Below are 19,873 nucleotides of genomic sequence, written 5' to 3' on the forward strand. Positions count from 1 at the left end.
TCGATGCTCTGCGTCTGCCTCTGTGGCTGCCAGCTGTTTATTCACAGCCAACGCTTTTAGTTTTAGTTTCTTGATGGTGTGAACGTAAAGGCCTGTGAGGGCCGGCTTAGTCTTGGCTCTGAATGCTAATGATGCGGAAAATCAGGTGCATCAGTTTTCATTTCACAGTCTAAAGCTTCTTTGAAATTGATGAAACCAGCTTTGAATAGATACGGAGATTTAAATTAGTTTATATACACGCCATACCTTTCATTTTCATTGTGGCTTTTTTCTGTGAAGGATCTGTGAATGCCTGAATGAAGTCTAGTACTGGTTGCTAATACGGAGGATTTAGGTTTAGACGTGCGCCCAGTGCGCTCCGAACATATCAAAACGGAAAGTTCAGTAAAGTTTACAATTATCTCGCAGGTTTATTTTCTTTCATATATCATACATCGGCAATAACTTTAACTCATAATACATATAGCAAAAACAACAAACTGAAAAGGCACACACTAAGCACTGTCTGCTTGCTTCTCAAATCAGCAACACCTGATTTGGTTTTCCCTAGGTTAAATGGCCTAACCCAGATGACCCAAAATCAGCTAGGCCACACCACAAATACAGCCCCCTGGTGGCATGGAGCCAAATAACATGAAATCATACAAAATGAATATGGCTCACACAATCTGGTAGCCTATAAAGAGGTTCCTTTTGTCGCTGGTTGTGTCCTCAGAGCCTCATGTCATGTTGCTGCTGTTAAAATACTTGGAGTAACAGCCCCAGGCTGTGAAGAGAGACTTTCATAAAGGCTTTTAATTTCCCCAGTGTCACCCCCTGGCTGATGATGGCTGGACAGGGAGGTGTAAAAGATTGCATGTACGACGCCAACACACACACAATGTGACCACACATCTGTCAAGCCATTGATGTGCTGTCACGCTGTCATATTGCTCCACGAGGCCGGCAAGGCCAGTAGCTCAGCAGGTCGGTCTTTTTGTCTTCCTCCTACCTCTCCGTCTTTCATCTGGTCTTTGGAGAGTTGGATCTGTTACGGCTGAGCTCACTTACATCTTTCGAGAGCAGCGCCGGAGACACAGAGGAATATCCTGTCATCCACACTAGACGCACACGCTCACAAATCGTTACATACTGTGTATATGTACAGTTAAAATTGAATAATAAACTGCCTGTTGAGACTTTCCCACACACACACACACACATCTTCTCCTTCTTTAATTACTACCCAGAGCTCTGGCTCATAAACACACATTTCTGTTGTAAAAAAGTGTGTGTGCTCATTCACTGCAGCTATGCCCCCTGCACAGAAGTGGCCCACACGGTGCTGGCTGACTGCAGGGCATGATGTAATCCTCTCCTCCTTTCCTTGGAAAAATTGCTGAGCAAGGAAGCACAATTCCCTGATTGAATTCTCACACTGCAGCAGCAACTGTTCCTTCCTCTGATTTCATTGGTTTGCGACTGTGCACAGCCGTAGATGGACAGGCCAGAGAGCGCCGGGAGGGTGACGGTGTATTTATTCTGCACTGACTGTCGTTCAGTTTTGCTTCTTGCTGATATCAACAGTTAGTTGTGTGTCCGCTGGACAGCAGTGCATCAAGCTGAAGGACATTTGCATTATGTCGCACTTAGATTTTGGTTACGCATCAGCTTTCCACATGGCTGGATTCCTGCTAGGCTCAAGTTATTCATATTTTTACAATCAGTGTCAATTCCTATTATTAAATAATAAGGACTATGTATCTGACTGCCCACAGTGTTCTGTTCTGTTCTCTTGAACCAGATAAAAGTATGATTTATGTGATTTATTTCCTTTGAGAGAAATGACAAATGGGTTCTCTCTTAATCCATTTGTATTCAGAGGCTGGTGCTCTCCTGCAACGTTGGATCCAGTGGTGAATTTCATTTTTAAACACATGTGCTCTCTTATTAGTTCTCTTTTCTAGATTCTCAGATGAGAGAAATTGCAGCATTTCTCCTTCTTATGTCTTCAATCTAAATATTTTGGGTTGCTGGCCAGATGAAAAAAGGCACATAAAGATGTCATCTTGCATTCAAAGATCTTTCATTTTTCAGCTATTTGTACATTTCATAGTATCCACCTTTCTATCCATCATCGATAACTGCTTACCTAGAGGGTGTTGTGGGGGGGTGGAGCCTATGCGAGCAAACACTGGATTCGGGACGGGGTGCACATAGGAGAGGTCTCCAGTCTATCACAGGGCTAATACAGAGAGACAGACATTCACACTCGCACGCACACCTAGAATTAGAATCACTAGTTACCCCACAAGCCTGACCTTAGACTTAGAGACGAATTCAGAGAAAACTCCCTGGGGACAGAGAGAACATGCAAACTCATTATCTGAACAACAGCCAGCTGTTTGGTTCAACCCCTGGAGCTTCTTGCTGTGAGGTGACAGACTAACCGCTGCCCCGCTGTGTCTCAGAGGTGAATGAATTTATTAACAAGATGAAGATGCTATTAATTTCTAATAGCAACAATTATTAGTTGCAACCTTAAACATTTCTACCAGAAAGAAATCGTTTCACCAAAGGACAAAAATATGTTTGCATTAGTACTGATTCATCTGTTGAGTCAAACCACAGTATAGTCAAACCACATGCAAAATACTAATGCACTGCTGTCAGAGTCAACACATTAGGATCATGAGAGGTGAGCCAGGGAGACTCCATCAACAACGATGACCTCATGTGACCCGGGCCTCAGGGCAGGATGGGAAATGCTTGACTGGCTCTGTGTTTGAACTGTGTGCTCAGCAATATGACATTTTACGGAACTGTTTCATTTTTGTTGACTTGGAGAGTTGTTTTTTTGTTTTTTGTGTGTGTATGTGTGTGTGTTGTTCTGCCTGTGTATCACAGTTGCGGTGTGTTGTATGTAGCTTTTATGCATCTTCTGGTAAATGAGGAGTACACGTGGAGTTTGAGTAAATCAACATCCAATCTAACAGGATATGAGTGTGTTTGTAACGTCCTGTATGGACTGAAGGCTGACTTGACTTGAGCTTTTTGTGTCTGCTACCTTTCCAGATGAGGCACGGTTCATCATAACTTTGTCAAACAGTCCATGAGCTATGAGTTATCTCAGCGTGCTAACCAACATGTCTTAGGGGTTCATAATATTTCCTTAGAGCGGGGTGGTTGGCAGTTGCAGGTGTGAGTAGCTTATTTCCTCTGACAGTATGTATGCGTTTATTCTCTTGTGGACTATCTGCTTGTGTATTGCTGCTGCAGTATGTCTCGGTGCTTGTGTGATGGATGCCTTTGTCAGCCCCAGGTAGCCCAGTGGACATGTTGGCTGTGTGATGTATGCTTTAGCCGCTCTCCGTAGCCCCTCTCGCATTCACACACAGCGGCAGGAGCTCACTCTTAAAACTAGAGATAATAAATTGTGCGTATCTGGAGCGTAAAGGGGAGGTTCTGAAGCAGCCATTTTCAGTCTAGTGAAAAAGCTGGAGACTGTGCCCACCACAGCAGCTGAAACACTTGCATCTCCACATATAACATTTATCTCTCTTCCATAGCTGACATTGCCACTGATGGAAGTCTCAGTCTTCTCCTGTCAAAATCCCACTTTTATGCCATAATAGTTTTTAACACGTAGCCCCAGAAAGTATTGGAGAAATGTTCTTGTTGAGAAGAAGTGGGCCGTAACACACGTATACACTCTGGTTCCTTCTTCCTGCTTTTCAGCCATCTTCATACCCTGTATGCATTACATCTCAGGATGTTCAGTTTAAAAGTTTCAGGTCCCCTGGTCCTGCCAGGAACAATGTTGCCTCCAGACACCATCACAGAAGCTTACTGGCAAGCGTGAAGCATTTCCATCAACCTGGCCCGTTGTCATGGCAGCCGCTGTCCTTGCCATGGAGACGCTGGCCGGTTATTCAGAGTGTCAGGTGGATTTAGAGCTGTCTGTCAAGAGAGGTTAACGGTGAGAGGGATGTGACCTGACACTGGGTCGGGCTCTTTGGGTGTGTGAGTGGATGGTGGAGTTTCAGGGACACGATGCAACGACTGGTTACGCAACAACACTTAGCCTTTATTTGCACAGCGGGCATGGTGGACTATCTTTACTGCTCCGCACACCACAGCGGGGGGTTTCTGGAGAGGCCGTCATCTATTGTTTTTCTGCAGCCAGCTGCCAGTGACCAAATCAGAAAGTAGTTCCACATTACTGCGTGTGAACGCTTATCTGCCACTAAGCCATTCACCCATGACCTCTTAATGAGATCACCAATGTTTACATTCATTTATTTATCTATTAGTAATATTTCTTTATTTCCAAAAAGCAGCTCGTGGCTTCTGGGGCTATTGAACATGTACACTGCCATTTCATTGTTAGGATTGACAATAAACAAAGATTTATCTTTATTTCCACTGATGAGTTTCTTTTTCAGTTAGAGACATGAGGGACTGAGGGACGCCGTTCTACATTTAATGAAGCAAACCACGCTGCAAATTTGTCTGATGGCCTCCTTGGCACAATTTTTTTTTTTTTTTTAGCATATTTGTCATTGTTTTTGATTTGTTTCCTATGTAATAATTTTTCCCCCAGCACACGTGGAAGTTGTTTACCCTGAAACTGCTGAGGTAGTCCTGTGTGCAGATGGCAGATTTAAACACTTGGCTTTGGCGTTCGCACTCTTTCACACAGTCACGCACAGACTCAGCAGCTGAAGTGAGCAATTCTCAAATTGCAGATGAGTGGGCTCTGTACGTGTGTGTGTGTGTGTGTATTTGCCCAGTTTGAAAGGCTTTCCGGTGCAAGCCATTCCTTATTAACTGCGGCCTCATTGATCCAACGCCATCAACACGCAGTGGGCCCTATGAGTAATTGTGTAGAGCATGTTTCTGTGGTGTGACTGACACAGCGAGAGTGTCTGCGTTTCCTCATGGGCTGCACTAATTTCCCTAACCATTATGCGAAGTGCAGAGGAAGTTCAACAAGAGAACGGCATCAGAGCACGAAGCACACAGGCCGGTGTGTTTGGTATTCAGATAGTAGGAGCGGGGGAAATCGACAGTGGGAAGCTTGTAGTGGCTGATGGATTTATAGTAGCCATACATTTCCATAGCTTGAACTTTTCAGCGTTTCGCTAGGTTGAAACATCAGTGGTCGAATCCTTAGCAAAGCTCAAATCCCTGCTTTAATAAAAGCTTTTACTCCTTGAAGCTCTTTGCGCGGTAGTTGTTCCTTTGTCAGCACACACAGTCTGGGAACAGGCTGTATGCGGTTTTATCTTCCTGTGGTCTCCAGTGCTGGTTTCCTCATCCAGCCTCTCACTTCAGCTAATGGTACCGTAATGGCCATCAGCTCAAGTCATGCATTTCAGTGGCACTGAAGGAATATGTTTTTATGTTCGTGTGAAGCTCTTAGCTTCATGTTGATGTACCCAGTGACCATCGGGTCAGTTGTCAAGGCCATGGAGGTCAACTCTGTGTCTATTTATCACACACTAAACTCTAGCTGGCTCACTTAGTGTGATCTTTGAATTTCTACGAAGGAGCGTGAATGGTTATATGATGTACCTTGGTCCCTTTTGATAAGAGCCGGGAGTGTAGGCTTGTTTTATTTGCTGAAAAAATGCTTTGGAAAATTTTAATATTTTTCATAAATAGCTACACCCGGTTTGTTTCATCCATTTGTGTGTTTACTGGACAGACGACAACAACTTGGCGATATGAATAATTTCAAAATGTAATCCACGGCTGGCTTCGCTGCAGCAGCTTGTAGGCTTCACAACTAGATTTGGCCAGTTGGCTTTCTGTCGTGCTGTTTGACACTTGGGTGGATGCCTGAGCATCTGGACCAGAGGTCCAGCTTTGGTTGATTCAGTACATAGGTATACCTGAAATCCATGCACGTAGACACACTTTAGAGGTTTCTATGGCTCTGTGACCCACAAACAGTGCGGTCTTTGCTGGTTGGCTGGGAAGTGACGTGACAATATTCAGTGCACACAGAAGCAAGTTGAAGTTCTAAACTCATTTTACCGCTTCCATGCAATAACCACTCCCTGACGTGTTTATTGCTTCCTCCTAGGCTGTGCTCTTGAATACAACATTGTTTCCTTCATTTGAATGAGTGCTATCTGAAAGGTTTAAAACACTGGACGCGTCGAGCACTGAACAGCTCCAGGCCGGTGCTCTTGTTTTCATTTTACAGTTTTGCCAGAAGGCTAGGTTTAATTTACGCCTCGCTTTGACTTTTTGGATTCGAGTCGAAGAAATCGGACCAGTGGGACCTCAGATGTGACGTTGGCCCCGGCTCTGATGGTTGAGGCGTTTCGGTCAGAGTGCACTTAGACAACCACCGACGCACTCATGGCTTTCTTCTTTGAGGCCGTGTGCGCCTTCCGTAGTATCTTCTCCCACGATGGTGAGGCTGCTCTCTCAGTTTTTGGCTGCGTAGTTTCAGTGGTCTGTGGATATGTGGTGTGTTTCTCAATGCGCTCTTCCTCCTGTGCAAGTCAGTCGTTCTCCTTGACAATCTCGCATATAATCACGTTGATCCCTTTTTTGTGAAGTGTGTGTGAAAGTGTGGGAGGTCTGCTCTATTGAACGGCGAGAACGGGGTAGGACTGATGAATCCCTTCGGCTGAAAAAATTCCCTCGCCATGGACTGACACGGCAGCATTGATTTCCGTGTTTATCCCGCATGGGGATTGTCAGAGTGCATTAGCTGGCCGAGGCAACCCACATTTTACCCTGTCAGAGAGTGTTCAGATAAACACGTGCACGTGAGGACTGTGTCTTTGGCTCATGCACATGCATGGACACGACTTTTGCACTCTGGTAGAAGGATGGCTAAACGACAAGGAACCCATCTGATGTTTGTTGGGATGCAGAAACCGGAGCTCACACGTTAGCGCTATACTAATTTTCCCTGTTGCTCAGTTACTGTAATATAAATATATTTTTATCAGCGAGTGCAGAACGAGAGTGCTCTCACAGACGTGTGAAGGTAGCAAGGCCTCATTCAGAGGTCTCTATTCCACTAGACCTCCACGCTAGGATGTTGCTATCAGATAATGCACACTGGCAATTACTGTGTTGTGATGCTATGTAGTGCAGATTCATTGAAGGCGCTACCTGTGGAGATTCATTAATGCTGCACCGTGCATTCAGGCTTTCACAGTTAACACGGCTACAATGACGGCACAGACATTCACTTAGAATTTAGAATGTCCACAAGTAGATTAAAATGATGTTTCTTTTTACGCTTATAATATTACTCTGATAAGAGTATTCTGATTGTAGTACTACATGCAGTACTTTCATGCGTGTTAAAGTGCTGTTGTTGTTTTTTTGTTATGGGAGATATAAAAAAGACATTTAGCTGAAAAAAAAGGACAATTATTAACTATTTGCTGTTTAGTGACCTTGTCTAACATTGCTCTGATGATGACTGTGATCTCTTGACTTTACCTGAACTTCCAATAGGTCAGAGGAGCTACGTGATGGGCATTCACTAAATGTTGTTTTGACCTACAGTCAAAATACATTTGCTTTAAATGTATCTGAAGCTAGTGTGTAGGGGGGTTTGCATTGAAATCTTCTTACATTACATTAATAGTAAAAACGTTGATCACCTGACCGCTGACCCATTTATCAGCTTTCATTCCTATCACTACAGACTTACAGAGTGAAATATACTAAATTACCTTTTATTTATTTAAAAAAAAAGTTTTACATCAGTGTAAAAGAAGTGTGATTTTACAGTGGTTGGCCCTGAATGAATTTGCTACCTTTTCCCTTAGTGCAGGAGCAGTTTGTATTCAGTATAGACCACCTGCAAATGTCTTACTTGTATCTCTTTGATCGCCTTGGATTGGGTGCGGCCCCCGAGTCTGATCTCCTTGCTAAATGGTGAACCAGCTCCAGCTCATCCAAGCAAATTAGACACTGTCTGCGTCTGTCTGGCATTAATTTGGCTAATCAGAGATAATGAGTAGGAACAATGACCACTCGCATCCCAAATTGCTCTCAGACTGATTCATACAAAAACAAAATGGCTCTAATACGGCACATTAACGGCTTCACACACACTGCATTTATGGCCAGCATTAAATAAGCGCATGCACTGGAGCTCAGTAGATGGATCAGAAGCACGTGGAGTTAAAGAGTCTTCTTTCAGAGGTACTTGCTCTGCTCTGCTCTGCTCTGTTCTCTGACCATCTGGCTCAGTACAGCAAGGCCAATGCATTTCTGAATGGTTTCTTTTGCCTATTGATGTTTCCGTTAATAGAAATCACTCATCTCTGTAAAAGAGGGTACAGGCCTTGACGCTGGTTTTCGACTCGATTCTTTGTTGAGTGCACCATGACAGGCTTTCTGAGCTATCCATCCATCCATACATCCTTCCAGCTCAAAATAAGAGCCAAGAGCTGGGAGGAAGTCTCAGGTTTTACAGACACTGTTGAGTGCTACCACACCAGGTAAATATCCCAGAGTTTTGTTTTATTCTCGCATTCACGTCACACAGCCTTAGCAGATTAGGACAAATGAGCCTGACAGGAGGCCAGAAGGTGTCCAGAAGAGTCTGAGGATGAACAGATGGGCGAGAGCGGAGAAACAAAACAAATGCATGCAGGCTGAAAAAGCGGATCGTTTGGGCACAGTTGGGAAAATGACTTAACATTTGTGTTTTAACCCTCTCTCTCCCACTTAATATTCTACTTGCATCACCTTACAGCACAATCAGTGGTTTGTGTACGTGCCTCGCTGATCTCTGTGCCCAACAGCCACAAATAAACCATTTAACTCTGACTCCACACCATCCACTCTTAATGCAGCTAACTGGTGGAGGTTTTATTATTTGTTATTTTTGATTGACAGGTGGGTGGTCCGGTGACTGTGGGTTATGGTGCGTGTCAGAGGCACCCAGCAACATTAGCTTGACGTTGTGTGTGTGTGTGTGTGTCCTCCCAGTGGGGACTGACCCCTGCTTTTATTTTCCAATTAGTTCTCATTTGTGTCTCATTAGAGTTGTCTGGTATTCTTTTCACCCTTGAAGAAACACACACGCCCTCTGGAGCATGTTTGTGCGGCGGTGGTTGGCGACGCACACACTGGACACACAGCCGTGCTTTAAAGTGTCGCTCTGTGCTCGGCGTGGGTTACGCGCAGGCAGACGGGCGCACCCGATTCTGCTTTTTCTGTCGTGCACATGGCCTCGCTGCATCTGCTTCTCTTTTTAGAAGTTCATCACCGATCGATAGATGGAGAGTGGACAGATAGAGAGAGATGCATGGGTGGATCGAGATCTACTATCAGTAAACGTCGCCTGTGTTTACTGATATTTGACTGTGTTGACAGTCAGAGTTTGGCCCTGGCAACGGGTCAATACCAGGCTGCTGCATGTCCCCGTTGGCAGGTCTGGTTGAGCTTCACACCTGCTGCCACGGTCATCCACCAGCCTCTGATTGTGTGAAATAACACGTATGAATTATCTCTGGAAATATCAGGTTTCACTGAACCCAAAAACATTGCGAGAGATCGTGATGTCAGTACTTAAAAAAACGTGCTCTGCTGTTCTCGGTGGTTACCGAGTCGCGCCTGTGAGTCAAATGAGCCTTGTTCTCTGCAGTGAAATGCTAACTGGCACCTACTTTTCTATTTTTTCCCCCTCTTCCAGACTTTAACTACAACACAGACGGCTACGAGGGCGACGTAGCAGATGAGGTAAAGTCCCAGGATGGCTCAGAGACGCTGCCCTTTATAGATGAATCGCCCACCATGTCGCCCCAGCTGTGCACGCCCCAAGGCCCTGACGGAGTCTCCCCCACGCCACCAGACGGCCTGCTGCATGGGGTAAGCATGCGTACACATATACAGATGAAGGCACTATTTAGTGGCAGTCCTCCTCGCTTAAAAATCCACACTACTTGACGGAGCAATAGTAGAACCGATGAAGAGGAGGAGGAATGTGCGACATAAATCACTGGCTTCATGTTTTTGGTCACACACACTGTAGGATGAATGGTTCTCCTCCTTAAGTAGAACATGCCAAAGTCCTGCAGGTAGTATCATTGGTATATTCACAGGAACTTTAAGTTACTTGACTGAAATCCTACAAATCCTACATGACGCAAGATACTCGAAGCAGCTTGAAATACATCAGTGATGATTGAATGATCTGTTTAATAGTCAGTGGGTGTTAATGGTCCAGGGGAAAGTCCAGGGTTTGGCATGTGAGTTCATTTCCTGTTTTTATGCAAAAAAACAAACATTTAAATAAGGGGCCACACTGTGTTTTTCAAATATAAGAATCTTTAGTAGACGTGTGCACCTGTATGGTTGGTCGCTGGGATCATTCCTGCTTGTGCTGACCCTGAAATATCCTCATTCTGAGAACTCAGAACACAGTCTGAAGCTCATTTAATCTGAGTCAAATCAAGGAGACACCTCCCACATGTGTTATTCTTATTGAAAACTCTGTTGTTGTGTTTCCCTGGACACTGTTGGGGGACGAAAAGAGGTTTGCTGTACCTTGGCTTGGCTATGTGTTGTACAGTGCTTGGCTAGGTGTTAATGACTGTCATTGTTGAAGACTGCTCCTGTGTCTCTGAATATAGTCCAGTCAGCATGCAGCTATGTTGCTTTTAAGGTTACATATTAAAATAGATACGCAGAGAGATGGACACGGAAAGATTAGGGCGATTTGAATATGGTTGGAAATCACCCAGAGCACTCTCACACATGCATACGCTCGCATGTTAAGACAGCTTTCTGTAATGCAATCTGAATGGGTTCCTGTTGGGTTTGCACTAATGCTTCAGTCATATGTAATGATCATGTAATGTCTGAGCAGACTGTTAAACCATTAATCAAGACAGCCCTGGGAAATGTACTAGGTCAGCAACATCTGAATGCTCTGGTCATGGTTCCTACAGAGAGGCAACTATTCAGGAACATGTCTGATTACAGTGACAGGGTATCTGCCTATTTTACTGCTTTTACTTTTTTATGAGTAAATGTGTAATGCAGTACTATGAAGTTACATGTTGCACTTATCATACACTGGGATTACTGCACCTTTTGAATTCACTGGACCCAGAGTCACTTGCCTGAATTCTGGATCATCTGCACTTCAAATGAAATGTAAAGCACTGTGGTATTTATGTCTGAGTTGAACTGCAAAAACAATTGTTACATGAAATATGACAGAGTCATCTTAACTGCCATTTATAGTAACAAAATTTTCCACCTCTTTTTTAAAGTCACTGGGCCAATTTACTGTATGAAAGCATGTAACTTTGGCCTAAATCCAAACTATATGTTAATTAATACTCAGAATAATTGAGAATAGAAATAAACTAGAAGTCATGTGTTAGAAATGTTGACTTCATCTCCATCTAAGGTTTATTGCCAGAATTGACTTTCTTTAATTGTTAACTATTAGCCACAGTGGCTGGACTGCCTGCAGCACGCTGCACTGCAGGTGGTGCATTCGTAGCAGCAGGAAATGAACACTGGCTCAGATGAACTTTAACGCCGCCCGCAACCTTCTGCAAGGCTGGTTGTGGTGGAATAAGTCCACAGTGGACGGCTGGGTTTATTCTGAAAGTCACGTTTTGTTTTAAGCTCTAATTTTTTTTGGTATTTTTTATTTTTTTAAGTATTAATTGCATCGATTATCTTTTTTTTTTTTGACTCCCTCGTCGTTTAGTGTTATTGTCTTGATAAGTTCATTAGAAAGTAAGTCAGGAAGTACTATGGTGTCATCATTAGCTCTTTTCATATGAGTATGTCGAAGGGTAGCAGGGTGTGACTGTAACTGGATGCCCTGTGTGAGTGGGTGCCTCAGTACCTTGTAGAGGAACAGCAGTCGACCTTAGATGGCCCCCATGCTCACAAAGGAAAGAACAGCTGGCAGGCGTTCATGCACGATGGAGCAGTTATTTTATCGAGTCTGAAAAAGTCTGAGTGAAAACCAATTATGAGCGTTGCGCTTAGACGAGTGATTTGCGCCTTCATGGCTCTTGAGGAATGAGACGTGCTTCTTTATAGCCCCAAAACACAAAATAAGCTTCTTCTTTTTTTGTCTCTCTCATTCTGTGTTTCAAACCGTCAGTTTTTCTTCATCAACCACCGGTTTTGTTCTTGCTTTCTCTCTCTCATCATTAACTCTTTATTTTATTTATTTATTTATTTTTTTATCTCTAGTCCAAACATTATCACTGTAGCATGACAGTATTGTAAATACAATGTTGCCGTGGTAATTGGATCACTTCTAACAGAGGGAATGGATGAATTATTAAACTTATTAATGTGCTGTGTTCACTGTGGCTCAGCTCATGTAAATGAAAACTTGTCTCCATCTAGTGTCGAGCTGCGGTAAGAACAGATGAGCTGGAACCTTATTCACATGAGGAAAACCATTTAACACGTAATGACATTTGAAAAGGGCTAAAAGTTTAGTTGTTCTAAAAATATAAATAATGGTCAGAGAAAAAAAATCTTTACTCACATTTAAGTAGATCAGGAATTAATGTGAGCTGCAAATGAACTACATTGGCTTTGCTGGCTGGATTAATGATTGAAAATCATCAGATTTTAGCTCGTAGGGATTTCATTAGGAGACACTTTAATCCTTCTAAAATGACAATATGTACAACTAGATGATCCAGATTTGTCTTAAAAGGTTTGGGAAAGCCCGTCCAACGTTCAGGTGCAGCCTCACAAGTCCTCTGGAGTTCATGGAGCTGTGCAACTTTTTACAACCTCTGTTTTTTTTTTAATGGTCGTGAAATAAATGAAGCTCTTTGTCTGTTGTTGCTCTTTGTTGGCAGTATTGAGTTATTTTCCCTAACCGAGACAGGGCGGTCACAGTAGAAGATTTTTTGTGGAGGATTTATGTCTGACGTCGCTGCCTCACAGACTCTCGCTCTTCTCCTCACTCTCTTGTTAAGTCGTCTCTCCTTTCCGCTGAGTTGGCACCGGCCTTTCATCTACTAACATGAGGGCGCCAGGGCTGACACCTCTGTGTCAAAAGGATGCGTTTCAGGATGTTGTGTGTAAATGCATAAGCGAGCATTACTTATACACACAACTTAAAGGGGCTCTGCTTTATTATGGGATGCTTTTAAATCATAGTGTTGGTGTATTTGCCCGTGCTGTAAGATTAACTGTCCCTACTTGTTTGACTTGAGTGTGGAAGGATAGAGTTTGTATTTATTTAGTATTCTTCGCCCCCTCATAATTTTCTACTTGCTCCATCTAGTTTTTGTTTTATTTCATTTGCGCTCTACTTAAAAGACCTTTTCTGCTAATAATAAATCCTTGTGGACGTACCACAAGCGCTAACCGCTGGGTTGTAAAATAAGCCTGACCTACATAATGTAGACTAGGAAGTTAATGACTTGAACAATCCGATTTTGCAAGGTTAGCCCACATAGAGCGTCTGCACGACACGCACAAGAACTGACAGCCAGAGAAATGGGAAAGCAAGAGTTCTGTTCGAGCAGGTCTTACTTCCTGTGTGGTGGCGCCTTGAGGTCAGGAACTCCACTGCATTCATTCATGAATACACACAAACGCAAAAATGAATAATCAGCAGTGTGACTTATTCATATTCACACAGTAACCAGATTCCTGGATGTTTTTTTTTGTTTTTTTTTTTGTAACCATGTGTCCATTGAACTGTGTGACCTGTAATTGGAATCAGCTGCACGAGCAGAGCATTAGCTGTTCCCAGCGCAACATCCAGGGCTCTCAGCAGATCAATAAAGAGACGGTGGTCAGAGATGTGGAGGGGGGGGGGGAGAGATCAGCTCTGTTGTACGCACCGGTGCAAGAAACAGAGCCGCTGTGTGTTTGCGCGATGAGGAAGTGGTTTTTTGCCTGAAGAGAGCGGAAGAAAGAAAAAAAAAGAATAAAGAAGCGATAATAAGAATGAAGGCGGACTGACTCTCCCAGCGTGGCGCAGAAAGAAACGGTCTGTGTAGCCATCAAGGAAGTGGCTGGATAGTGTGTTTGCTGTGAGGGGAGGAGCGGATGTAGAGGGAGGGCAGACCTCATCGACCGAGGTGGAACAGTGGCTTGCACACACACACACACACACAGACAGAGGACGCACACAAACGCCAGGAAGCCCAGCAGAGGAAGGGGGTGGGGTTGTGTAGGCGGGGTCCTCTCCCCTTTCTCTCCCTCTTTCGGTGTCCAGACGACTTGCTCTGAAGGGAAAACACTGATGTGTCCAGGCAGGCCCTGAAGAAGGCAAATTGGAGGCAGAAAGAGGACAGGAGGGGGTGAAAGGAAGGAAACAGGAGGAAAGAAAGAGCAAACCATGGAGGAGGAAGAGGAGGAAGCGCTGTGCTACTTGGACAGGGTGTTGGAGGAGGAGGACGTTTTTGATTATGGAGATGGGGAGCTGGATCCTATCACTCCGATGCATAGACAGTTCAAGGTGAGGAAGGAGCTGGACAGCTGGATGCGGGGGAACGCGCGCAGGCATATATACACTTGAGGAGCGCTAACATCCTGACCGGGCTTGAAAGCTTGGCTGTAAGCGTCCAGCCAAGTATTCATTGGTTTCTTGGCATGACGCGCGGTGTCACTACGTGCTTCCCCGTTTCGCCTATGAGCCATCTGTGCTGCAAAAGTGTATGTGTCTGTGTGACAGCCTCTGGCATCTCAGCGCAGCCTGATGAGGCAGTCGCTCCGGAGCACATGTCTCCTCTACTCTGCTGCTTTCTGAAGAGCGGCCGCTCTTTGCCTCTCACGCTAACTTCTGTCTTTGTGCGTTTGTTTGCGTATACTCCTCCCAGTCGATGAAGTGACAGAAAGCAGGGCTGTGTTACGCTGTTTCTGGTAATGCATGATATCAGCTCTGTTATCACGCAGAATGAGAACAGAGGGCACATTAAGAAAGCGTGTTGCGCTTTTTTTTTTTTTTTTTTTTTTTTTTTCCTTCCTCCCTGCATGAAAAGCATAACTGGGAAGTGCACTCACAAGAGCAGGTTGCTGTGGAAAAAGTCCTTGCTCACTGCTCGTGTATTTCTCCTCTTGCCTCTCGCCACACAGTAGCTCTTTGTACAGCGCAGGGAAAATATTCATTTTCCATGTTTTTTTTTTCTTCTTCTTTTTTTCATCTTGCTGTGACGTGTTAATAGCTGATAGAGTGTCTCCACGCGGCACCACATCGTGAGCAAGCCATTAAAAAGCATGACGTCTCTAGAGATGTCCTGGAAGCTTTATGCCGCTTCAAAGAAAGTGTTGAGAACTTGCATTTCAAAGTTTAGTTTCAGATGTGTGACTCAGTTCCCAGTTTGGCTTTTGTTTTCAGCTTCACTTCTGAACTCAGAGGCTCAAACGCTGCAGGAAGGTCCACGTGTGCTGTTCAGATCCTGCGTTAACTTATTCCAGGGATAACTGACTCTTCTGAGTGGAGTCTTAATATATATATATATATATATATCCCTTACAACTTCCTATCCTCATCATTCATCTGATAATCTTGAGATTGTTACACTCATCAAAATGAGATTTCACACATCATGTCTCTTTTATGGTTTGCTGCAAACACTGTACCATATTTTATTATGTAGGTAAATGGCTTAAAAGTCGAGTCGAAGTTAAAAGTTTCTGCTGAATCTCTTCTTCAGAACTAATTCGTATCTTGATTAAAAGCGTGACACATATCTCGGGAGAAGTGTACGCAAGTAGCGAGAAGATTATGTAAAGGATACCACAGAAGAAGAAATCACTGAGGAGAAGATCCTGAATCTAAAGTGACACAGCGGCTATTAAACGTGTTAACAACCACATAGAAACGTGTTGTTAGTACACGAGAGTTTGTGCAATTTTAAAAACATGTTCACGAGTGACACTGCTACCTCCCACACATGCAGTGATCCCGTATAGGGATAACATAATTGTCAGAAGGTCAGTCTTTGTCGGGTTAAAACAATGAGGTCATGGGTCTTTCCTCGTCTTATCAGGTAGTGTCATCGTGCTGATTTCATAGTAACGACCCAGCCGTGTTAATAATTAATATTTCACTTCTCATTGCCGTTCTTTGGCCTCCCCTAAAGCACACATGTATCAATCACTTTCTCCATTTTATTGCTGTTAGACATTTGTCCCTACGGCAGAGGGCAAAGAGTGAATGACGGCCTGGGCAGGAGCAGCTGGTTCACGAGGGAAAGCTGTCCATGTGCTATTTAGGTTTACACTGTGAACAAGGAGGAGTCTTCGACCTTTTTAACTCTGGCTTTATAAATAAGTTGTCCAGGGTTTAAAGGAAAACATATTAACGTCACTGTGGATTCACACAATTCATGCACGGTGCAAAAAACTGGTCAGGTGGACTAGAGGTGTGTAAATTGCCCAAAGGTGCAGTATGAATGGGAGGTGCAGTATGAATGGGAGTGATTATGTCCGAAGATTCTGGGTCTTCCAGGTCCCAGTATATCTAAAACAAAGCTAAAACAAAACCCACTGGACATGTTTGAGTTACCTTGAAGACATATCTAAGTGGCATCTTCATTTCTAAATGATAGATGTGGTTGTGGTTTGGTGGAGTTTAGGTTTTGATGTGGAACGTCTGTAGGTTGTGTGAAAGTAATGTGAAGTGATGAGGAGTGGAAGGACCGAATGCTCACCTGCACTTAGAAGATGTTCTTCACGTAAACCTGATTTTCACACTTCGTGGTATTCTAATGACCCATTAATGCCCGGGAACTCAAGTTGTGAATGGGGACAAAATTGAGATGTTAAGACTGTTTTGTAAGTGGCTGATCTCAGTCCAACTCCCCCTTCTTTAGAGAAGGCCTTTTCAGTTTTGCGTAGGTAACTAAACTATCTGTCTTCTCTAGCTAAAATGTGAATGTGATAGTCCTCGAAAGAGTGTCATTGTAACACTGCCATCATTTTCACATTTTAAATAATTATAAAACCGTCCACAAAATTAGAATCAGTGCTTCCTGGTTAGACGCAAAGACTATATAAATATGGACAGCGTGTCTCCACTTACTTTCATTGGCCAAAATGACACGATTTTCTCGGGTCTGAGTCTGCCAGCACCTCCGAGAGTGGAACCACAATATCGATGACCCAAACTGACATTTCCACTAAATTAATACCACACACTACCATGTTGGATTCTACACTGTAGGTATTTTTAAAAATTGTTTTGACAGTTCTCACTGTCCCACAGGCCCGCTGTACAGAGTGGTTGGCGTGGCAACTGTTCGTCACCATAATGTCACATCCTGTTTCTATAGTGTCAGATAACGGACTAAAACAAAACTTATCCAAAACAAATTACCCTTGACCATGCACCAACCAACGACTAAAATGACGAAATATCCTTGAAAAAAACAAACATATTTGACATGTATTTTAGTTTGTCCTAAGTCCCATCCACTAACATGGAGCTTATGACATGTACTGCAGCCAGGCACCACGGGCAGCTCTACTAGCTTTGACTTCACTTTTGAGGAGCATTTCCACACTCTATGTTTATACAGTCTGTGGTTAGAAGGAATCTGAAACTCTTTAGAGAGTTTTGTAGGTGTAACCTGCTTCATTTAAACTTTTGCTATTTAGGTTATTTTGTTCCTTAGATTAACAATGAATGATATTGCTATCTCTTTGTCCTAAACGTTGCAGTGCTGTGTAAGAGCTCTCTAAGAAACTACAACCTCCCAGGCCAAATCTTTGATGCAAAAAGCGTGATTCAACTTTAATATCTGCCTCATGTGTGAGTGAGGCCGTCCGCCCGGCGGTGAAAGGCCGATTGACATTAAAACAATAAAAATTCAAACAACTTTCAGCTGAGTGGTCAAAAGTTTGAGCAGGCCAGAGCCAGATTCTAGTGAAGAATTATGCAATAAATTCGTGAGAGCTGATTATTCGCTCAAAGAGGAAACACTCACTTCTAAGGCCCAGGAACTGAATGCTGTTTGAATGAGACTGCTGCGGTGTCCTCCATGATCAAGCATAGCGCTCTTTGCTATATTCCCAAAGGGTTTCTCCTTTGAAGCCTCTGTTATTTTGATCAAATCATTAAATTTTTCCAAAATATAGACATAAAAGTGGAAGTGTCTCGTTTTCGTCCCGCTCTGTGTTTTCTAACACACAACTGGGGCGTTGACTTCCCTGATATTGAAGTCAAAATACAACAACTGCCTGGAAGCCATAGGAATAACACTTTCCACAGAGGAAGCGAGCCATTTAGATGTTTTTAGATGAGACTCCCAACACACAGCTGCTGTGCATTCCTACGCACTTTGACTGTGTGTGTATTAATCTGGTGTTTACGTGATGTGGTAACTGCTGTGGCATCATCTCCGGAAATGAGCTTGGGTCATGTTGTGTTGGTAGCAAAAAGGGAACCCTGGGTATGATTTTTAGTGCGTGTGTGTGTATACGTCCACGTGTGTGAAATGTGCACAATACATTATTACACCCAGGTCTGTTTTTTTTTTTTTTCTGCAGGGAGACATCGAGAAAGGGCTGGAGATGAAGAAACTGGTGCTGTCTGGTTTCCTGGCCAGTGAGGAGATCTACATTAATCAACTGGAGGCTCTGCTACTGGTGAGGCACACAGGTGCACACACAGACACACACACAAAATAGCCTCAAATGCAAACTCTTGCGGCACCTGCATGTTGTGTAGCTGCAGTTTGCATTGGCTCACACCCATGTGAACTGTCAGTGGTTAATGGTCATACTAAAAGCACACTGCTGTTTCCCCATGCTGGGCCACTATGTCATATCCTGCCACACACGTTGCACATTGACTGACATGTAGCCCTCAAATGCACCATTCAAGTACACCGTCAAGCTGTTCAGTCACACAGCAGCTACGGCACAACACCTACACTGACGAAGACACACGAGAAGCTTTATTTAGAGGTGAGGTAAACAAAAGGCTGCAGCACTACTGGTCTGACTCTCAGTTCCTTCAAGTTGAGCATTCAGTCATTTTACTGTTTGTCCAATAAAGAGTTTGTTCCTGTCCTCCACCACTTCCTCACTCATTAAGACAATGTCTCAAACGTACAAAGTCATCGCCCTTTGGTTTGATTACCGTAAAAGGTTCAGCGTTAGGAGAGAAGTAGCTCATGTGGTGTATAAGTTTATAGTGATCATCTACTTTATTCTGTCTCAACCCACTGTGTCAACAATTGCTGCGGTGAATTAGACAACAATTAGACGATAAGGAACTACACTGGATTTAGTGAGTTCATTCATACACAGACCTGTGTTTAAATGTAATTTGCGTCATCTGTCAAATCCCCTTAATTAAGGGAGTGAAAGAGGATTAAATGCCAGAGATTTAGAGGGAGGATTCCCAAGAACAATGCCATCATTTCTGGTAGGGAAACTCCAAAGTTTGGATGTGAGTAAACACTGTGTTGACTCAATCCACAAGAATGATTTCCACTTCACTGATACTAATCAAGTCACAGTTCTCTCTCTCTCTCTCTCTCTCTCTCTCTCTCTCTCTCTCTCTCTCTGTCTCTCTCTTTATATATACATTCATATATACATATGTATACATATATACATATGTATACATATATATATAGATATAGATATATGTGTGTGTATATATGTATGTATATATATGTGTGTGTGTGTGTGTGTGTGTGTGTGTGTGTATATATATATATATATATATATATATATAAATATAGATAGAGATATATATAGATAGAGATATATATAGATAGATATATATATATCTTTAAACTCACATCAACAAGGACACAACATAGAACACATATAGCAGGTAGGGGGATCCCTGCTTAATCTCTCCATCAGTTTAGGGTCCTTGGCCTGAAAAACATTGAAGACCCCTGATTAAGACCGTACAACAAAATAGGATAAAAAA

General features: G+C 43.3%; 1 protein-coding gene across 3 annotated transcripts in view; it reads left to right on the plus strand.

Annotated features, from left to right (window-relative positions):
• The window catches only part of abr (ABR activator of RhoGEF and GTPase), a 119,088-nt gene that overhangs the window by 36,266 nt on the left and 62,949 nt on the right, over positions 1–19,873 (plus strand). For 2 of the 3 annotated variants that reach the window (XM_047606197.1, XM_047606198.1), the window contains exons 2-3: positions 9,665–9,840; positions 18,472–18,570. In XM_047606197.1, the coding sequence (XP_047462153.1) occupies positions 9,665–9,840; positions 18,472–18,570 (275 nt within the window). Of the gene's footprint in view, positions 1–9,664; positions 9,841–13,780; positions 14,438–18,471; positions 18,571–19,873 lie in introns of those variants that run through there. The other variant, XM_047606199.1, reaches the window with a different exon arrangement.

This window comes from Mugil cephalus, chromosome 15 (assembly GCF_022458985.1).
Source record: "Mugil cephalus isolate CIBA_MC_2020 chromosome 15, CIBA_Mcephalus_1.1, whole genome shotgun sequence".
NCBI lineage: Eukaryota > Metazoa > Chordata > Actinopteri > Mugiliformes > Mugilidae > Mugil > Mugil cephalus.